This window comes from Kryptolebias marmoratus, linkage group LG16 (assembly GCF_001649575.2).
Source record: "Kryptolebias marmoratus isolate JLee-2015 linkage group LG16, ASM164957v2, whole genome shotgun sequence".
Taxonomy (NCBI): domain Eukaryota; kingdom Metazoa; phylum Chordata; class Actinopteri; order Cyprinodontiformes; family Rivulidae; genus Kryptolebias; species Kryptolebias marmoratus.
The window spans coordinates 26,134,454-26,156,516 of record NC_051445.1 but is presented as its reverse complement, the minus strand read 5'-3'; the positions used below and the strand labels follow the sequence as shown (position 1 = coordinate 26,156,516).

At 38.5% G+C, this 22,063-nt stretch overlaps 2 protein-coding genes across 2 annotated transcripts in view; both read left to right on the top strand.

Annotated features, from left to right (window-relative positions):
• The first annotated feature begins 85 nt into the window (after nucleotides 1–85).
• Nucleotides 86–13,415, top strand: ptpn2a (protein tyrosine phosphatase non-receptor type 2a). Its single transcript, XM_017413102.3, has 9 exons — nucleotides 86–277; nucleotides 1,580–1,670; nucleotides 1,763–1,863; nucleotides 1,985–2,083; nucleotides 3,953–4,090; nucleotides 5,531–5,740; nucleotides 7,621–7,785; nucleotides 11,875–12,065; nucleotides 12,269–13,415. The coding sequence occupies exons 1-9, from the start codon at nucleotides 221–223 to the stop codon at nucleotides 12,453–12,455; spliced, it is 1,239 nt and encodes a 412-aa protein (XP_017268591.1). The 5' UTR covers nucleotides 86–220; the 3' UTR covers nucleotides 12,456–13,415.
• A 1,217-nt stretch (nucleotides 13,416–14,632) lies between these two features.
• The window catches only part of cep76 (centrosomal protein 76), a 16,364-nt gene continuing 8,933 nt past the window's right edge, over nucleotides 14,633–22,063 (top strand). The window contains exons 1-8 of the mRNA XM_017413280.3: nucleotides 14,633–14,898; nucleotides 15,263–15,418; nucleotides 15,513–15,597; nucleotides 15,696–15,920; nucleotides 16,024–16,209; nucleotides 16,981–17,078; nucleotides 17,478–17,606; nucleotides 17,871–18,059. Coding sequence (XP_017268769.1) covers nucleotides 14,836–14,898; nucleotides 15,263–15,418; nucleotides 15,513–15,597; nucleotides 15,696–15,920; nucleotides 16,024–16,209; nucleotides 16,981–17,078; nucleotides 17,478–17,606; nucleotides 17,871–18,059 — 1,131 coding nt within the window. The 5' untranslated portion in view covers nucleotides 14,633–14,835. The remainder of the gene's footprint in view (nucleotides 14,899–15,262; nucleotides 15,419–15,512; nucleotides 15,598–15,695; nucleotides 15,921–16,023; nucleotides 16,210–16,980; nucleotides 17,079–17,477; nucleotides 17,607–17,870; nucleotides 18,060–22,063) is intronic.

The window sequence follows — 22,063 nt, the reverse complement described above, 5'->3', positions numbered from 1 at the left end:
ACCCGAGCGGAAGAAGCGCTTCTCCGTGTGAAACTGATGCAGAAACTTAACTGGCAACCGAAGTGAGTCAGAGTGAAGGAGAGGCGGACTCCCTGCAGGGATTCATCAGGTTACACACATCGCTGCTTAGATGGCTCACAGAAGGGAGTAAGTGAAGGAACGGTGCTGCAGACACTCTGAAGTCATTCAGCAGACTTCCCGCTTCGCGACATAAAACAGAATGGAGCAAGAATTTGAGGACATCGACTCGTCCGGCAAATGGCAAAACCTTTACAATGTAAGTCGGGACACCGACTGGGCCTCTGGTGTTTCTATGACGATCGGTTGCTAACTTACTTAGCTAGCTAACTCCGGAGACACTTCTGTGGCAGTGTTTGGGCACTTTTACCTTTATTGCCCTCGAGTGCGTTGTGTTAACTAGTAAGCTTTATTGCGCCGTGAGAAGTAGCAGACAGCAGCGTGTGCACCTGGCGGAGACTGGTGAGACTGGAGCGGCACGTCGCTTTAGCCGCGGCTGACTTCCGTAGCAGGAAAACGTGCAGCGGCGGTCCTTTCGGCGGAGCTCGGTTATCTGGTCTCTGACGCCTGCAGACGTCAGCTGCAGTTCCTGAGAACTCACCAGGACTTCCAGAGAAAGGCGCATGTGTTTTATCGTCAACTCCGTTTGACAACCCAACACTCAGATTTAGCTTTCGGTATTGCTGCTCAGGGTTACGTATGGCTCTGACCGTGTAATACTTGTTCCTGAGAACCGACGAACATGCCGCAGCTGGAAGTGTTTTGCGTCTTCTTTAGAAGTTACAGGGAAGTGCTCGAAGAAGCGGAAAATACCGGTGTTTACATTCGTGATTCGTCCTGAAGCAGACAAAAAAAGCTAAATGTGGCCAAGGTTGGTAGATGTGAACAATTTTACATGATATCCTAACAAGTTTGAGTTATTTAAAGGGGGACGATGCACATTAATTAAGCATGAGTACAATAAGCACATCATGCAAATGTGATAGGTTTAGCCACACAGGCTAATTTTTTTTTTTTAAAATCTGGAGTCCCTGTCAAGTTGATGGTCCAAGAAAAACAAAAAACATTACAACAGAACTAGTTCTGTACATGAGTGATAAAATTAGAGTGTTTACAGCGCTGGTGGGTAGACGATGCTGTTTTATAACTTTATTCAAAGTCGATTATTTGATCCTTCAAGAAATCATTCTAATCTGAGTCAGTGTCAATGTGGGATTTTTCTGCTCCCTTTCTTCTAGTCAGTAAAAGAATCAGTTTAATTTTATACATGTGAACTCTGCTCAACTTCTGGTTACACCCATTGAACAAAAGTAAAAAAATAATAATAGGAAGCATTACCAGCCTATGGTTTATCAAATACTTTTTAAACAACCGTTTGAACAAAGCAGAGTTCTTCCAGTGAACCTGCCTAAATAGGCTTACTGTAGATCTTTCATCTCTTTTTGTGCTGTGTACTTTGATGCAACCAACTTCCTCAGACAGCACAGACCTTCCCCCTCTGTGTTGTACACATCGTGTGTTGTACTTTTGTTCTTTTAATGCTTCTTTCTGTCTGCATTAGGAAATCCGCACCCAGGCTGTGGAACATCCGTATAGAGTAGCAAAACTTCCAGTGAATAGGAATTTAAACCGCTACAGAGATGTCAGCCCATGTGAGTCTCCGAACAAAGAGAGCTGTTAATAAATACTGTTCACTGAGAATGACATTTTTATGACTTGTCTGCTGCCTCTGCTTTGGCTTTAGACGATCACAGTCGGGTAAAACTGGAAAACTCGGACAACGACTACATAAATGCAAGTTTAGTCACAGTGACGGACGCTGAAAGAGCTTACATTCTTTCTCAGGTATGTGGGCTACTGAATAATTGCACACATCAGCTGAATACATCCCAGTATATTGTACATATAAGACAGTCCTGTGTTTGTTTTGAATTTCTTTGTGTGCTTCTTATCTTTACTGTGACAGGGCCCTTTGAGGAATACATGTGGTCATTTCTGGCTGATGATTTGGGAGCAACGTTCCAAAGCTGTCATAATGCTTAACAGAGTGATAGAAAAAGGATCTGTGAGTACAACTCTGCGCCTGCTGATCACTGATTTTTAATATTACTGCTAAACTGGAAGCATTTTGCATACATAGACTAAATTTGTCTCTTTTTAGAAATTTAAATTTTTATGGAATTCCATATTAAATTAGTTCATTTTTCTTTATAGTTTAACAAATAGGAAAAAAAAACATTTTTCATATGATGCATATATAAAATAACACATCACAGCTGACTGTGATAATCCTGAGGGCAAGTAAGATTTTAAGAAATCATTAGCTCTGTCATGGTCAGAAGAATGCACAACTTTTTCATTTCTGATCCTGTGGGCATCAAAACATTAAAAAATACATCTGCTTTTTAAAATGAAGGTAAAACATTGTTTTACAAGTCATTGTTGTGAAGAACTAAGTTCCAGCTGCAGTAACTTGAAGAAATTATCTTCTGTGTGACCTTATCAGTCTCCTATTTTTCCGCATATGAAGGATCTTTTAAACCATCTCTTCTTGGAACTTTTCAAAGTCGCCATTGCAGCACTTTGATTCTTTCTTCTTTTTTTCAGCCATTCCTTTGTAGATTTGGAGCTATACTTGGAGTTATGTTCCTGTTGTATGACCTAGTTTCAGTCGAGCTCCAGTTCTCAGACAGGTGGCCCCACATTTGACCTTTGAGTACTTTGATCAACTCAGTGAGTGCAACAGGTCTGCAGTCACATGTTGAAGTGTCACTGGGCAAGACATTGAACCCCTCATTATCTCTGATGTGCCCCATTGGTGTATGAATGCAATCTAAAGCAAAGGTTAGACTCTATAGAGTGATTTTTTTTTCTCATATTGGCTTTGTGAAGATGTGCTGTATGAATGTGTCTGGATGGTAAATGAGGGCACAGATTGTGATGTAAAGCACTTTAATGAGTTGCCTGGTTGGCTAAAAATGTGCTATAAAAGCACAGACCATTTACCATTAAACAGGTCCAAACCAACTACCTCCCACCATCATGAATTTAGTGTGAGACGCTATTATACTGTTTGGTTTTCACCAAACAGCACTCTCTTTGCCTGAAGGCCAAACCTCTTGTGGGTTGTTACCAGTCAGCTTTCTTCTGGCAACCCTTCCAAACAAGTCATACTTGTCTGGTCTTTTCCAATTGTCTTTTCTTGAACTTCAACATTTAACAAACTTACTCAGGCCTGTAGAGTCTGAGATGGAGATCTTTCTGGTTTTGTTTTGTTTTTCTTTGAGCTTGTTATGAACTTGTGCAAACATACGCTCATTGAAAGGTTGGCAGCTACCTTTGCATTCGTTTTTACTTGTGAATATTTTTTGGTGGACTCTAAATTGCTTGCAAACATCCTTTTATTACCTTCACAGATTGATGAGCAGTAAAAGCTTTTTTCTCTGAGCTCATTATTTCTTCCTGTCCTCCTCTTCCTGTTAACAAACAATCAAATCCTCCAGAGCAGTCAACTGTGAAAACATGTTTCATAGAAGTTTTCACACCTACTGATGATCGATGAACCAATGAATTTGATTAGCTGAATGCTACTTACCTTTAAAGAAAAACATTAAGAGTCAGCAAAGATATTTTCCACTATATTTGGGGTTTTAAAACTAAAAAATAACACATTATCATTTATTGATACATAAAGCATCAGAAATGAAGCAGATACACTTTTTTTAACCATGACTGAACATATCATCTTCCTTCTCATTTGTCATTACCCGTGATAAAGCAAGATTCCAGGAAGATTATGAAATGACTAATAAATATTATGTACACTCCCTGAGTTGTGTACCCGATACACGTGTCCTTACGGTCACACCTCTCACAACACTGCTGCACACATCCTCCTGTGCAAGACTGAGTGAATTCTTCTTTATCTGAACAGGAAAAGTGTGCACAGTACTGGCCCACGTCAGAGGAGCTGCAGATGTCATTCACAGACACGGGCTTTGTTGTGAGACTGCTTTCAGAGGAGGACCAATCCCATTATACCATCAGAGTGTTGGACCTCGAGAACACAAAGGTGAGCATAGAAAGGAAACCTGTCTCACAATCATATTATTTATTTCTAAGTCACGGACTACAATGTTGTAAAGAGTTACGTGTTTAACTAAGGGCAGGTCAGTACTTTGCAAGAAAGTAAAGTCATTGTTTCATTTCCTCAGTTAATTTAACATTTCCTAAGCAGTTTGTCTGCATCTTTGTTTCAGTGGAAGTTCTTTGTTTTCCAAGCATCAGATCAGGACTTATACTACAGAGCAACATTACCAACTTAGACGGTTTTGTTGTGCAGAAAGTCAAAGTTGTCAGTATCACAAAGGTGGCTTGATCTCCATGGCAACAGGGGCTGAAGTCATAACCTAAGCAGGGTTTTTTGCTTTTGACCATCAGTAAGAACAAGATTGTTTGCGGGGGCTCTCAAACCGTGTCGTTTTCATACAATTTGTGCAACAATTTATTTTTTTTTGTTCCTCAAAATAGTCAGAGTCGTTGCAGACATCTCAAACCCGTCAGAAATCCTTCTCAATTTAGTTTCTGTAAACTCTAGATCTGTACTTTGACACCTGCATGGAAGCTCTCCTCATGATGGGAGACATCCAAATCCACAGCCCTGAATGTCCAGGTCTAAAAAACACATGTCACTAAATAAATGATAAATAATGTTCTTAAAAAACCTGTCCAAACCTGCCTGTCTTTGTTTCAAAAGTGTAGTTCAGTGGAAGTAATTGTTAATGTCAGTAGTCATTATTTAATTTATAACCTTCTGGATATAAATTCGTTTTTAATTTGGTCATGTTTTTATTCAGATAAGCTTTTAGTGAGCTAGCTTTATTTTTTTAATTTGCCTGTTTGTTATATCTTTATTGTTTGCTATCTATGTACTGTTTTATTGTATTATTTTGGAATATCTGTGAAAAGTGATTATAAAAAGCAAACTTTACTTATTAAACCTTACTTGACATGATTTGCACGTTACATGGCAGAATTGCGGCCGAATTAACATTTCGGTCATAGAGTAAATGCGCTTTAAAACAAAAAGTTTTGTTTTAGCTGATATGACCTAAATGACTAGAATGCATTTATTTACGGTACTTATTTTCAGCAGCAGTCCTCTCTTCTCCTAACCACAACAGCAGTGTTTTTCTTCTGTTTTATATCAAAAAAGTTCAAACCTCTTTGATTTATGCAGCCTGCTATTCTTTTGAACAAAACGTCAGGGCGATTTGTTTATTTTGTGCAGAAGAAGCCTCAAATGAAGCATTAAACCTTTCTTGTGTAAATGTGTACATAGCCTTAAAGCAAAGCCTGAGTTAACAAAGATCAAAACCACCCTCATAGTACCTGTTACCTCAGAGTGGAGTTTTTGGTTTTGTTGCTTTGTAGTACAGCCCTCAGGCCTGTAATGCTGAACTGTGTTCACACAGTGCTTCAGTCATGGCTCATGTCTCCATATTTGTTTTAGACAGGAGAGTCGAGAGAGATCTACCACTTTCACTACACCACGTGGCCTGACTTTGGGGTGCCAGAATCTCCTGCCTCCTTCCTCAACTTCCTCTTCAAGGTTCGGGAGTCTGGCTCTCTGGGCCCACAACACGGGCCCTCGGTGGTGCACTGCAGCGCTGGAATCGGACGCTCCGGGACCTTTGCCTTGGTGGACACCTGTCTGGTCCTGGTATGAGAGGGGAGGGCTGTTACTGTCATTAAATGCAGAGTTAAACAGAAAAGTTGTTCAAAGAGGTAAAACCTTTCTTTAGAGTTTTGTGTTTTGGCTTAAAAGTAGGATGAGAGGTTCATGCTAAGATTATATTAGAGTGTGGTTATAACAACAGCGAGAAGTTGTGGCATGTTGGATTTTTTTTTCTCTCTTTTAACCATCCTTGCATGCTGCGTTTAGTTTGTGCTGTGAGGCACAAAAGATGAATGCAAGTGATTACCTGGAAACTTATCCCATGTTTCAGGGAAGATTCCTAACTCCCCCCCTCACGTGTCGTCTCTTTTAATGCTGCTGTGGAACAATTACAGTTCTGTCTCAGCCAGGACTTCCTTGTAAAAAAGATTTTGAATCTCAGTGGCCTATTATGATATTAATAATGTAAAACAATGTGTAAGTCAAAACTTCAGGAAATGAAGGGCCTAGCATGCCTTGAAGAAATGCATATCACGCAGCACCCTTAATGTCATGAGTTTCCTGCGTTTTAGACTGAGATCATCTTATTCTAACACAAGTTGTAGTGATTTTGGTCAAACCTTGGTAAAAAAAAAAAAAACGATGTGCACAATCTCATGCAATATTAGGAGTTGCTGCACTCAGAGTGAATGTTGTGAATGACTCTGAGCAACTACCACATCAGGTTTTAGCTCAATTTTAGTAAAATTGGCTGAATTATAGCCATTTTTGTTTTCTAACAATTTGATTAGATTATGATTCAGTGCGTTACAATGCAAAACCATTATCCATTCATTTTGGCTTGAAATTGAAATGACTTATGTTACACAAATAAACACTGATTTACATATATGTATTGTCATGCTTAATAAAAAGTGCACAATAACATGGAAAAAAAAACTAATCACAGGCTGCTGACCAACTATTTGTATTTTAAATCTAACTTAACATTAAAAACAAAAAGTTAACACAGTTGTGTTTATCACTGGAAATTTATACACAAATCAAAACATTTCAAAGGCATTACTGAAGACAGACATGTTATAAAACTTCACTTATGACAGACACATTCTTCAGGGTTCAGTGAAACAATGAAAAAGATGTGAAAATGTGGGTTTACTGCAACATGTTTCTGCTACAAGAAGCTATGGTAACTCTCATAGGACAAACAGCACGCCACAGCAGCTGCTCTGTTATTTCTCTTTCAGTTAACAAAATCAATTTTTGTCATTGAAAATTTATTCAGAATCTTGCATGACTGCATTGCATCTAAAAGTAAATTTTACCTTCTACTCCTGCCATTAAAAAAAGACATTTAATATTTTTGGGACGTTTTAAACTTTTGGACAATCTTGTCGGGGTGAAGCCAGAATGTAATCAGTTGGTTATCTGCATCTTTGCGGCTTGATTTCATATCAAGTACCAACATCCAGGAAACAATTTCCACTGGTGGAAGATGACTTCCCTGAGCACATTAGTCATCAGTTCCAACCTGAATAGTGACATTTAGTTTTTCCTTTCTGGTCTCAGTTATTTCATGTGGGTGGAGTCTTTTTCTTTACAAGAGGATCTCATACTTCCTCGCACCATTCAGGTTTAATAGCCTTCAGGTCATCAGATGAATTTGCTTTTGTTAGTTAAATCTTACCTACCTACACTCTGCAGTTCAAAGCATACAGGTTAGCCACGTTTGCATTGCTTTAACTCCTGATGACCCTTTTACACCAGGAATGCCGTGTTACGCAACGCTGTAACACCGTGGCCTGAAGAAACACGGCGTGTCATATCCTGTTAGGCAATCTGTGACTCAATATGAAGTGAAAACACTGACTAATCTGTGCCATCTTACCATTTGTGTTTTCTAAACATGTAAATCTGTTTCTTAGATGGACAAGAGGAGGAGCCCGTCGTCAGTGGACATACAGAAGGTGCTAATAGGCATGAGGGAATATCGCATGGGCCTGATCCAGACCGCGGACCAGCTGCGCTTCTCTTACATGGCCATCATCGAGGGAGCCAGGCTCATTCTGACAGACAACTCAGAACCACAGGTAGCTGGGGTGCATGGCTAGAAATTACAGGCTGATGCTCAGTTTCTCAAAACTTAGTTTGGGTTTGGATGGAAATCTTCAGAGGCAGGCAGAAACCAAAGCTTAGTTATCACCCGCTGCCAAAAGGTGAAAGGGCTGGGTTATCTGTGTTTATTTGTGTGTCTCTTAGCAAAATATCTGATAATTCACTGAATGGATTTTTAGAAAGTAATTATAAAATGTACATCTACAACTGGTTAACCTTTGGAGTCTACCAAATTCAAGATGGCTGCCACAGTAAAACGCATATAGCAAGTACAAAATTGGCTGTAATTCAGCCAGTGGAGTCTTGGACATATATTCTGAGCACCAAGTGATTCGGTGAGATCTGCTTCAAATGTTGCCTTAAACTTCTGGAATTAAGATTTTAAAGAGACTTTCTAAAAGTAATCAGTAGGTTGACATCTACAGCTCATTAACTTTTACACTAAACCCAAGTCAAGATGGCTGCCACAGCCAACTGACTCTAGAAAGCACAAAGTGACCATAACTAAGCCAATTTTACAAACATTAAGCTCAAATTTGGTGTAGTAGTAGCCGAGCATTATCACAAATGCATATTTTGAGCGCAACAAATTGTGCAGCATCTTTGCTTAAAACTTTGACAACTTTTGGAGTCAATGTGTTTGTTTATTAGCTAAATAGGTAATAAACCACTGGGAAGATTTTGATGAAACTCTCAAAAAGTAATTATTGGATGTACATCTACAGGGTATTTACGTTTGGCATCAATCCAATTCAAGATGGCCCCATAGCTAATCAACTTTACTTTACACAAAAATAACGATATATATTGAGCTAACATATTCTTCGGTAATAGCTGATAGCCATTCACAGCATATACTCTAAGTCACACGTGTCAAAATCAAGGCCCGCGGGCCAGATCCGGCTCTCTGTAACATTTCATCCGGCCCCCAAGATAACGTTTACATTTCATTAGGTCCGGCCCTCTAGTCTGGGACAGATCGAGTCTCTGATTCTAAACTGAGCCTAATTAGTGAAGTTTCCTCTTGACAGTGACTTAAAAGCCAACAATATATAGTTTTAATTTCTGTATGATCAGGTTTTTGTTGATGGCTTTTTTAAAAATCTGTTTTAATGTTAAAAAATCATTTAAAAGCTGAGTGAGATGTAAGAAATGACTGCTAATGATGAGCTTTTTGAAGTTTGATCTATTTGTCTGTGTTCATTAAAGTATGTTTGCTCTAAATTCTGTATAATCTGTAACTGGGAAAAGCTCATTGATTTTTCTATATGGATGATTTGACATAATACATCTAAAACTAGGGTTAATTTATGTAATTTTTAATGAATATTGATCGTGATCGGCCCTTGGCTAGGACCAAATTTTTAATTTTGGCCCCCTTGCGTCACTGGGTTTGACACCCCTGCTCTAAGTGCTGACAGGTTGTGTGAGATAATGTTATTTTCGAGGTTTAAGCAAAATGGCTGTAACTTTGGCAGGAAATGTGGCAGCCATATTTGTTCCTTTGAGGAATTCTAAGCGAGAAAGGCTCATTTTAGGGCAGTACAAGACAAAGCAGATCCTCTCATCTTTTCAAACATACTAGAGAAAATGATGCAGCTCAAAGGACAAAAGCAACGCTGCTATTTCAAGCTTTCAGTTTTATTGGGGGGGGTGTAAATAATAAAAAATATAAAGCGGTTAAAACTGAAAAATGGTGTGAGCCCAAAACTCAATCTTGTGTAGAGCCTCCTTTTTAAACAGTTCCAGCATCAAGTGTCTTCAGGTCTGTCTCCATGACCTCAGTCCATCTACACACTGACGTTTTTGACCATTCTTTGTGACCAAACTGCTCCTTCGGGTTGGATGGGTGCTGCTTGTGTCCAATATTGTAAAATATTATTCTCAGATGGATTAAGGTCTGGACTTTGACCGAACCATTCCAGGACAGGTTGTCCTTAAACCAGTGGAGTGTTTCTTCAGCGGTGAGTTTAGGCTGATTGTCCTGCTGGAAGGTGGACCTCCGTCCCAGTCTCAGATCTCTGGAAGACTCCAACAAGCTCCTCTGCTTCATGTTTCCTTCAACTCTGACCAGCTTCCCAGTTCCACCTGATGAAAAACATCCCCACATCATGATTCTGGCACCACCGTGTTTCACAGTAGGGGTGGTGTTCTCAGCATGATGAGAGGTGGTGGATTCACCTCAGACATGATGTTTTCCTTGATGGTCTAAAACGTTTGAGTTTGGTCTCATCTGACCACAGCACTTTCTTCCACGTTTTGGAAAGAAATTCCAAACAGTCTAACATTTTTCATTAAAGCCGTGACTTTTTCCTGAAGTCCAGCTCCGAGCAGCTTCTAGTGGTCCTAAGGACAGATCCTCCCAACTCTGCAGAAGAGCTGCAGCTCTTTCAGGGTTATTTTTGGGCTCCTGGATGTTTCTATGATGAATGCCCTCCTTGGCAGATTTGTGTGGAGGTATAAACTTTCCAATTTCCTATTAATGGATTTAGTGGAGCTCTGTAGGATGTTCTGGGTGATTGATTTTGTAACCCAACCCTGATCTGTACTTTTCTACAACTTTGCTTTTGACCTGTGTGGATGGATGTTCCTTGGTCTTCATGATGTCTCTTGCTCGGTGGTAGCCCGGACTACTTACAGGTGTTGAACTAGTGTTGATTCTGGGGGCTGCTACAACAGGTTTGAATCATTTGACTCCTAAGTGGAACTTATTTATTGAACACATAAACACACCAATTTCCATTTTTATATATTTTTAGATATTTAAAAAAAAATCCTCTTTAACTTAAATAATCCAAAGTATTTTTTGTAGAATTATTGCTTATATAATCAAATTAAACATCCCATGAAGTTCCAGGTTGTAAAGTAAAACAGAAAGATTACCAAACGTGATAAATACTTTCTCCTTAAAACATGTTCCATCCTGCATCCTGTTTTAAGAAAACCAATTTTACTGTTACTGTCTAGTTTGTGTCAGGATTGCTAAAGCTGGTGATATGAGCAATGTTTTATTATTTGAGATTTTGGTACCCATAAAATCTCAATATACCTACCAGTTAGAGGGGTTCAAATTCCAAAGCACTGTCTGCATTTATACTTTTCATCATGGCGTGTTTTCTTTGAACAGAAAGGACATCAGGATACATTTTCACTTGTTTCTATCAGGTGTAAACAGCAGCATCAGACCTGTAGTCAGTAGTCTCATGAACCAACTCTGGTGACTGTCATCCTTGTGCTTTTAGATTTGAACAAACTCCCCCTCCTTCTTAGACAGTTCTCTTGATTATCTGCTTTTTAACCTATTTTTTTTGGCTTTTAACACTTTCTAAAGAGTTAAATATATTTAATTCCATTTTATTGTCTCTTGTATAGATTTTATTGTTTTATCTAATCATCTTATGTCTTTTACTGTTTTAATGTTCTCTGTACAGCACTTAGTGTTTTAAAGTGCTTTATAAATAAAGTTGGATTGGATTGAACACCAAGCTCTTCAAGAATAGAAAATTTTCAGATTTAACAAATGAACCTTTTGTCGCTGGCTTTTTGACTTTAAATAGTTAGCATATTCGTCTTTTTTAGAACTCTTTTCCAGTCTTTTCTGGTGTTTATAGTCCTGCCATTACAAGTCCAGCTCTACATATTCAGTAGAACAGACTTCTGCTGGACCTGAGCACAAGGACAGATTTAGTGTTTGCTCTGAGCAGAAGTTGAAGCTGTTTGAACTTAGCAGCAGCGTTCTTTTCGACACTTTGACACATCCATTTAGAGGGCATCACACACAAATTTAGTTTTATTTTAGTGTGTGTTGATTGATCACAATGAGCTAATCACTCCAAGGCTTTATTAAAGTATTCCTCTGCCTGAGGTTGTTTTTTGATTAGTTTTTTTTTTTACCTTGCTGCTTGTTAAAGTTTATATTTTTTTGGACAAAAAAAATTTATTTGGAGTAAACGGAGCCAATAAATGTTGTTGAGCTTTAAAATTATGCTTTTGGTTGCAAAATGTTCAGCTTAATGTAAAAATAAAAAAAATCCCCCTTTTTTCTGTTTTGTCCCTTGTAACAGAACACTCTGAGAGGCCTGTCCAGAGGTGACTTTGAGCCAGATTTGCCACCTCCGCCACCCCCACCCAGACCTCATCTAAATGACAGCAGACCCAACGGACCATGCCTGGAGCCACAGGCCGGCACAGAAGACCACCTCTCACCAAAAGACCCAGACAGCCAGGATCACTGTGGGGTAGAAAACTCTGCACAGTAAGTGACAGCTCAGTAACTCTTACAGCAAATAAAAAAATGTATTGTCTGTGTACTATCTGTATGCTGGAGTCTTTCCCCTAAAGACTAAAAACTCCTAACTTATTGTTTTATCATTTTGTCATAATCATTTTTTGCCATGGCGATTGCATTGTTTAAGATTAATGTTTTCACAAATTTCTTACCTCCATTTGACATTTCAGCGTGAGGAAAAGACACCGGGATGAGAGGATCGCCAGCACCACACAGAAGGTCCAGCAAATGAAACAAAGACTGAGTGACTCAGAGAAGCAGAAAGAGAAGTGGCAGTACTGGAGACCCGTCCTCCGTAACGTCGGTGCTGGGGCAGTCTTGGTGGCTGGCCTGTTGTGCTGGATGTACTTTCATTAAAGTACTCTGTGTCCCTAAAAACTGACTCCAATTTTGCACCGGTACCTGGGATTAGGTACTTCCTCTCTTAGTAGATGTAGATGGTAAAATGTGCATAACTGAGGATATTTATTACTTAAGGTCAAAATGCAGGAGTGCTAGATCAAATGAGTGTGTGTATATTTTTCTCGTAAGATCTTAAAAATGGTAACATCTCAGGATCCTGGTGCCAGCACGATGATTCCCCCCCCTTTCTATACACTGTTGATGAATGTACTGTCACAGTAAAATTGATTTAAAAGAAATTACTGAAGGTGCAGTACAAAGAAAACAATTCCTGACAGTTTTTTTTTTCATTCTTTGTTTGTAATGGTCAAATGTGTGTTTATCATTTACTGATACATTTTACATTTCAACATTACTTTGAATGATGTCCATCCTACCACTAGAAATGTAGGAAAACTCCCGAGCCAAGAGGTCAACTATGAGATTGTTTTTGTTTTAATATAATGAATGCATGTTTTTACTGGTTTTCCAGATCACCTCGTTCTTCCATTCATATTAAGCAGGGCATCCAAATATGGCCAGATAGATATATATATAATTTTTCTTTTTTGTGTGTGTGTGTGTGACTGGACACTTCATATGGAGTCGCCCTGCCAAAATTCAAACTCCACTTGAATGTTCTTATTCACCTGTTTCTGTTTTGTTCTCTCTAAGGATGAGTTTTTGGTTGTCACTGAAATTATACAAACTGCCGAGTTCCTTGCCGATTAGTGCATGTATTTACCCACTGGATGGGTTCATGTTTTCCTGCTGTTTTGTTGTTGAGATAACCAAAGCAAAGCTGTTTGTTTTAGGAAGATAACAGCTTAAAAAAAGCTGTTAATGACAAAGCCTTGTACTCCCATTTTGTGGAATGTATTTTCTCTTGAATAACTCACACATGTTACTAAATGAAACTACTCTTGGTACCTTTGATATTTTTGTTGTTGTGTGACTCTTTAATTTGAACCCAGAGCGTTACTCAATTGCTTTTCAACTAGCAGGGACCATCTAAACTAATATTATGAAAGTGCTTTATAGATGTTGGAGCAGAGCACCTTTTACTGAAGAAAACAGAACTTCATTGTCATCATACTCGTGTGCAAAAAAATTATCATTTAGAATTTGCATAAACTGATTGTAAGCACATGTGAACCTGTTTGTTCTCTAGTTAACAATGAATTAGGTAAGTAGGTACATTTATTTACATAGCACTTTTCAGCACAAGGCGACTCAAAGTGCTTAGTAAATTAGTAAATTGTGTACTCCAGAGTTTCCAGCAGGATCATTACAGAAGGCTTATGGGTCCCACAAAAGTACACTGCAGTAAATGAGCTGTAGAATATATGATTGCATGAGTGTCTATTGTGCGAGTTGTTTGCATTTAATGACCCCTGAAATATTGTTTAACTGGCTACTGGTGTAAATGGCTTATACTTATTTCTATATAACTCAGAAGTCCTGTTCATTCATAACATTTTATTAGTTCTTGTTATCCATATTACATTTTTAAGGACATACTTCACATTTTATGTGTGTGTAATTCTGAGGCAGTAAAGAAGCTGGTCAATCCTCAGCCCCTTCACTGCTGTGCTGCTACAGTCATTTAATTAAATCAATGTACTCAGATTGATTTTAAGGAACCAATTCAGTTTTTAAGAAGAGGTTTTCCTTGTACAGGGTACAATAGTCATTTGCTTTTGTTTCTGATAGGTTATAACTTGTGTAGAGGGGCAAGTACAAAAATTTATTTGCTTAGTTAAAAAAATACGCGAGTCCTTGTAAGGAAAAAATGCCTAAACTGTCTTAAAGTTAAATAATTTCATTGTAATATTTTATACCCTAGTTTTTAAGTACGTTTTATGATGAGAGTCATACGCAAGTTAAAATATGAAAATAACGTCTGTTAAATACGTTAAATTTCATTTGAACTACATTTTTGGGTCCTTTCACAGGAAGTCGCCAATCATGACGTCTGAGGGCAACCAATTTGAATCCTGAATACATATTAAACGTTCTTCAGCAACACAAAAAGTAAATAATTACAGTAAAGTAAAAATTTGTACTATTAACAAACTACATCGCAAAAATGTAGTTTATTTCACTCATAGCTACGTTTTTCTCTCTGATACTCTTTTTGATCAGGCATCAACATAGACTCACTCCCGCTTGTTGTTTCGCCAAAGTTTAAACTGGCGTTTGTGATTGTCAACATAAGTAAATGGTTTCACGATAAATGCACATATTTATTACGTATAGTTCAATAAAGGGGGGAAACGCCGTTATTTAGAGTTTCTAACAGTCCGCCTTTGCTAGCTCGTTTTGTCTGTTTTGGCCTGAAAACTTGCCGAAGCCAATGTGTCTACCTCCAGAGAAAGCTTCCGAGTTGAAGCAGATAATACACAACCATCTGCTCAAGGTAAGAAGATTCAGTAACTGTTATTTCTATATATGTTGTAAGCATTGTCCATTTCTAAGCTTGTTTTTTATACGAAGGGACGCTGTATAGGTTTGCAGGCTCAGTTTTTACTCAAATATAGCACAAAAACATTAGAGTACATAGGTGATACAACACAATCTGTTTCAAAATAGGAGACAGTATATTGCTTAAAACTGTGGTGCTTGCACTAATAAATTTGCTAAACAGTGTTTATTGAACGGATGTTTGTATGCAACAGATTCAGTTCTATTTAAACATACAGTTTATTTAATTTCGCATTCTTGTGTAATTGTTTTGTGACTGAGCCAAAACAAATGGGGAAAAAGTTGTTTCTGCTTGTCAGATGGACATCCATGGGAAGATCCGAGAGGTGCTGGCTGAGACTGTGAGGGAGGATGAAGGCTCAGGGCATCGCTCTCTGACTGAGGCAGACTTCTTACACGCTCTGCAACGCAGGGGCATCATCGATGATGTGATGAAAAACCTCCACTTTACCCAGGTTCCCCTGCACTTTGCAGATGTTTCAGACCTAATTTTTTTTTTTTTAATGTCCCAAAGTCGTGATTAATTCTGTCACTTCTATGTCATGACAGGAGACAGCCACAGATGTGGGACCAGAATCTACTCCCAAGCCTGCCACTCATTATGTTGACAAAGATATTACTCAGTTAAAGAAAAGTAAGAGATGCTGCTTGCAAACTCATGTGTATTAAACATGACATATGTCATTGCACTGAATTTGAAGTGATGGCATTATTTGTACTTTCCTTTCTCAGCTAATATTGATCCATCAAGGCGGTACTTGTATCTCCAAGTTCTCGGGGGTAAGGCGTTTCTCGAGCACCTCCAGGAGCCTGAGCCTTTACCAGGTCAGGTGTGCTCTACCTTTACACTTTACCTACACTTCCGCAACCAGAGGTTTCGCTCAAAACCAGTGCCATGTGCCTGCGAACCCGACCTGAAGGAGGGCTTCCTCCTAGAGATCCACAGGGACAGTCTCGGTAAGAGGGAACCACCACTCTTGGAGTCACTCGTGATGCAACTGCTGGTTAATAAATTATCTTTACTGAGAGTAACACATTGAATTTATCTCTGGCATTTCAGGTGACGGTAGTAAGATGGTAGATGTTACAACCATGCTGTCTATGTGTGACCCAGTCCACTTTGTGCTGATCAAGACGGACACCTCCAGTGAAACAACACTGGTCTCATCCTACTTCCTGGACTGGAGGACCGTCCTCAGCTCACCCAGTGGCAAGACCTGCTTTGCTGTAGAGCTGATGGGAGTTGGTGAGGAACAGTGATGCAGCTGCTGTGTTAGTCTTTGAAAAATGACTTACAAAGACAGAAAGAGGAGATGAAATCAGTTTTACTTTAGAGGCAATCACTTAGGTAGTCACACATAGACTCCTTTATGAAAAGAAAGCCATCACAATGAAACTTCCAGTACCAAAGTGAACACCGATACTGTTCTCCACTCTTCTAGGATGCCTAACAAGAAAGCAGACACTTTAAGCTGCTTTACTGTGGGTATTTTTCTTTAGAATAAACAGTAACCAACAGCAACAAGATGATAGTTATTTTGTGGCATTAAAGTGCAGACTTTGACTTACAGAGAGGCTGATTTCTAAAACTTGCAGGGCCTGGTTTTAATACCAAATAAAAATATGCCCTTATGTCTCCAGTCTAATCTTCATAAATTATTTTTACACATAAAGCCTAGAGACCTTTGAGGAATTATTTTTTTTATGTTTGTCAGTTTTAGACCAGGACATCTTCATCTATGGTCTTATATTTGTGAATTCAATTTTTTTTCAGCAGTTTGTCTTTTATCAAGTAACTAAAGGTGTCAAATCAGGGAAGTGGGGAAAAAAAGTCCATAATTTGCTTTTAGAATTTAAAATATTTTATTAAACTTGAAAAAAAAGCAATACTTTTTTGCCAATAGAAGTTATTGTTTGTAAATAAGAACATGCAAAAGTTTTTGCATGTTCATTTTGTTTGTTTTTTTCTTTTAAGAACTTAGCGGGAGTTTATGGTGACAAGTTTGTGTGTCTTCAGGAAGCGAGTGCAAAGTCCCTGCCGGTGTTTTGACTGTCAGTCTGGAGCTCTACCCTCCTCTTCCTGAAACTGTGAACGCTGACATCATCAGCACACAGGTCAGTGCAACAGATTCACTGGATCTGACTGTCTGTCTCTGCTAGAAGGGCTATAGAAAAGATGGGCTGAACCAAAAAAAAAACATGAGAAGTTGGTACATTTTGTCCACTGCTATTTCTGTTGGCACTTTTGCACATAAATTAAAAAAGTAAAGAAAGTATTTGATAATTTTGTTCAAGTTTCAAGTATCACTGTCAGGCTAATCTTTTATCTCTGGAGCTGAACTCTGTGTTTTATTCCAGAGTTAGAATAATTCTTGTGAGCAAAGAGTTAATTGTTACAACAGAAACCCATCACTGCTGTTAAGAATCCGTCCTCCTTGGAAAAGATCTTAGTTCAGTGCTGGGAAGGGAAAAAAAACACATGAAAGCTGATGTCACTGTTTGCTACTCATTCAGAAATCACTGGAGAGGCAACGCACGGCAGAGAAGGAGAGGCTCTTCCTGGTTTATGCCAAGCAGTGGTGGAGAGAGTTCCTGGAGATCCGACCGTCTCACCAGTCCAAACTGGTCAAGATCTTTGCCCAGGTTTGTCTTTTTTGGACGAACAAAGAAACCTTTCTCTCATTCCAAGAACATTTTTTTTTCCTTTTTTTCATGCAGGCAGTTCTTGTAGTCTTTTTACATGCCATTCCTTTGAACAGACAAGTGTTCACATGCACTAGCCAGACAGCTCCTCAAACATCATCATTTTGTGTGCTGGCCCTCACCCAGTTTATGGGTTTTACAGTTTTGCGAGTAGTTTCAAACCTTTTCGTAATGTGTGTGTGTGTGTGTGTGTGTCGTCCTCAGGATGAGAACGGCGTCAACAGACCAGCCTGTTCCTATGTGCATGTCCTTCGTGCTGGCCGCCTCCTGGAGAGCCCTCGACAGACTGCCCGCTTTGTCAGCCTGCTGGCCCACGAGAGGGCTCCAGTGGTGGGAGGAGGGGCTAAACAGGAGCAGTGGTGCACATTAATGGCTTTTCTGTGTAGAGGAAAGGTATGTTTCTGGCAATGCATTTGTTGGAGTGCTAATTGTTTACCTTTGTATTAAGTGTATGTCAGATTTACAGCATTTCATACCAAAGTTCATGTAAAGGTTTTCTCTCTCTCTCTCTCTCTCTCTCTCTCTATTATGTTTGCAAATTACTTTCCTCTCTTACAGGTGTAAGAGAGTACAAACATGCTATTAAAACCCGATCTCTAAAAACTGTTCACATATTGAAGATAAATCCAGTAGATCTTAAAAAAAAAAGAGGGAGAGTGAGAGAGAGGAAATATTTTTGGATTTACTATAATATAGCTTCTGTGGTTGGGAAAAAGAAATCAGAGTCAAAATATTGACTCTGATATCCTTAAACCACTTTGTAACCAGTTTGGCTGTAGGCTTCAGGTCATTGTTTATTTGGAAGACCCATTTGCGCCCAAGCTTTAACTTCCTGGCTGATGTCTTGAGATGTTGCTTCAGTATTTCCACCCAATGTTCTTTCCTCATGATGTCATCTATTTTGTGAAGTGCACCAGTCCCTCCTGCAGCAAAACAACCCCACACCATAATGCTGCCACCCCCATGTTTCACAGTCTGGATGGTGTTCTCGGGCTTGTAAGCTTCCCTCTTTTTCCTCCAAACGGAACGATGGTCATTATGGCCAAACAGTTCAATTTTAGTTTTGTCAGACCACAGGACATGTCTCCAGAAATTAAGGTCTTTGTCCTTGTGTGCATTTGAAAACATTAATGGCTTCTTCCTGCCAGAGCGGCCTTTCAGCCCATGTCGACACAGAACTCGTTTCACTGTGGATAACGACACACTCTTACTAGCTTCAGCAGCATCTTCACCAGGTCTTTTGCTTTTGTTCTTGGGTTGATATGCACATTTCCAACCAAAGCACCTTCATCTCTGGGACACAGAACCTGTCTCCTTCCTGAGCAGCATGATGGCTGTTTGTACTTGCATATAAAGTCCAAGTCAAATTTATTTATATAGCACTTTTCAGCAACAGGGCAGTACAAAGTGCTGTACAACATGCAAACATAAAAATACAGAGTCATAAAACACACACAACGATATCGAAGATATAGAGCTAAACATATCTAAAACATGAGACACTAAATAAGACGAAGTCGTACTAAAGATAAACCAAATATAACTTGAGGAGAACCAAACTACGTTAAAACTGTTTAAAGGCATAGTAATCTTAGTGTATTTAAACTTTTGACTTTGAAAATGTAATCAAAAATGCCTTAAAACATTCTCTCTCTCATTATTCTGGCATTTAGCAAATAGAAATAATTGTGAAAATCCTAAATGACCTAAAACGGAAAGAATGTATTCTGATTTCGTATCAGACAGTGTGAAAAAAAAATGTGTTTTTATACAGTGTATGTAAACTTCTGGTTTCAACTGTCAACTGTACATCCAAAAATTTCTTTCTGTAAGGTTCAGTGAAATACATCCAGTGGTTCATGAGATAATTTGCTAACATACAAGACGTGTAAACACACACAGACATAGCCTTTCTGTGACAGGCGATAAAAATGTTGAGACCTTCTTTTCATTTCCCATCAGTTGCGTCCTCGTGGCGCAGTGAATGAGTTAAAGCAAGTTTGTGGTGTTCTGCTCTAAAGACCTTTAAAAGTTTTCTTCTTTAAGCCAGAAACTCTTGGATCAACCTGGCTCAGCTGCACTCAGCAGGGCAGATTGGGTTATTTCTTAGGAGTGCAGGTTTTTGTGGCGTTGACTGGCTGCTGCATTTTCATCTCTCGACTTGACGGGAGAGAATTTCCCAGACCACCACGGGGTAAATGTTCGGTGCCTCTCCTCTAAGGGAGGCTGGCAAGACAGACCCAGCACAACTCTCACCGAGTGGCCCTTGTCAGCTGTGATTTATGAGTTTCATTTCAGGGAAAATTAATTTAGCCTCATCAGTCCCCAGCCTGTTCTGATGCTACCATCCACATTAGCACTTCTGGGGAACATCTATCATTCTGACTCGCCCGTAGTCCGAGCCAGGAAGCAGCAGCACTGCTTGTCCCAGCTCAGCGTAGGCCTTTTACCGGAAAACTGGCACAAGTGAAAAAAAGAGTTGCTTACTGTTACGGACAATTTGATGACTACAGAGCTTTTTTTTTTCTCTCCTTCAGACTTGCCTGTTGTGTGTTCAACACTTCTGAGAAGAGCTAACAGCATGGCAAGAACTGGCTACTGTATTCAGTTTAAGTTACAGTAAACTGGATTAGTTATATGATGAATTAGATATGGTCTGGTGTTAAGAACATCATCTGTTCTGCTTAAATCAGCTGTCACGCTCGTCACAAGTAAGTGATTCATTTCCTTTCAGGACAGAAGTCGGAGTTTAACAATTGGAAACTTTTAAACAAACAAAACAGTGTATTTAGAAAAGCTGCGGAGAAAGTAGTCATGAATTCAGACACATTCATTTATAACCTTATTTAAGATATCAGGTCAGATAAGGTTCACAAAATAACATCATAATATGCTAAAACAGTGAAGTTTTATGGCACTGGTAAACAGTATTTATGACTGCTTTCAGTTTGAGATGTTTTAGAAAAACATAGTGACATGTTTTTTTAAACAAAGTTGCCAATTTTTTACAAATTATCACCCAAAAAACTTTAGGATGAAAGTCATAAAATGTCAGCAATCTGGTCATAAATTAGAGAAATTTGAACTATTTGTTTTAAAAATAGCATAATATTTGCCAGTAAAACGTCTCATATTGTTTAATAATACAAGAATCCTATGTGCTACCAAAACCTTTGTTATAAATTTTGGAATATTTGAACGAAAAGTAAAGTTTTCAAAATAAATGTTTGTCTTTATTGTCGGATAATCATTTAGTAACCTCTATACAATAAGAAGATAATAATGTTGGAATATTTGGAATACTCTAATTCTAATTTCTCTAATTCTCTAATTTTTATTATTACAGGTATAGTCCGTCATTCTTTAGGATTCAGGTTGAGGTATATTTTGTTTTTGAGTAAAAGTTGGATTATTTGTGAAATGAAGTGTAGAATAAGAAGAAAGTATCGAGTGGAATTGTACCTTCAATATCTTTACAACTAAGTTGCAATATTTTGACTAAAACTGTATTTTTCCTCAAGTATTTTAAAATATTTGATTACTAAATTTGTCATTTTTGATGAATTTTGATATATTACAAAAACATCTAAGTAGTAAAATTATTAATATTTCTAAAAAAAAAGTAGTAAACATTATTAATATTTTACTCAAGGTAAATGATATTCAGACTGTTTAATAATGTATAGTATATAGTTTATTGTTAAACTGACACGTTAGTTTAAATATTCAGAAAGATAAAGTTGTAGTGTTTAATGCAAGGATGATGCTGTTTTTTTGTAGGAGTAAAATTGTAATATTTATCTCTGCCAAGTAGGTTATTTTTTCCATAGTTTGTCTGTCTGTTCGCAAGATTACCTAAAAACTAATGAACAGATTTTGATGAAATCCTCAGGAAATGTTGGGGTCGTCACAAAGAAACCAGTGATTAAATGTTGGTGGTTGATCGGATCAAAATCAGGATCCGACTATTCTTTAACACCTTGGCGGAGGTTTGTGCTCTCCAAGTGCATCTTTTTCCAAATACATTTGTAAACCGTCACAAAGCTATAATATTTTATAACTTGAATTCTTCTTCTTATTGTGGTGCCCTGTTCCCTCCAGAGCCTCATAGCTGATCTCTGGGAACTGGATTTGTAACAAAACGATTTAAGCTGAAAAATCCAGTCACAAGTTTTCAGAGAGTTTAACTTCATCTTGTGATCTTCTGAGAGCACAGCTTACTGAAGGCTCATTATTTGGAAAAGTCATACCCGGTAAATTTTGCATTTCCTTTGGAAATCAAGGTCCCAGAGTCTGGAGGAAAAGAAGAGAGGCACTTCATCCACGTTGCTTGAAGTCCAGTGTAAAGTTTCCACAGTCAGTGATGGTTTGGGGTGCCATGTCATCTGCTGGTGTTG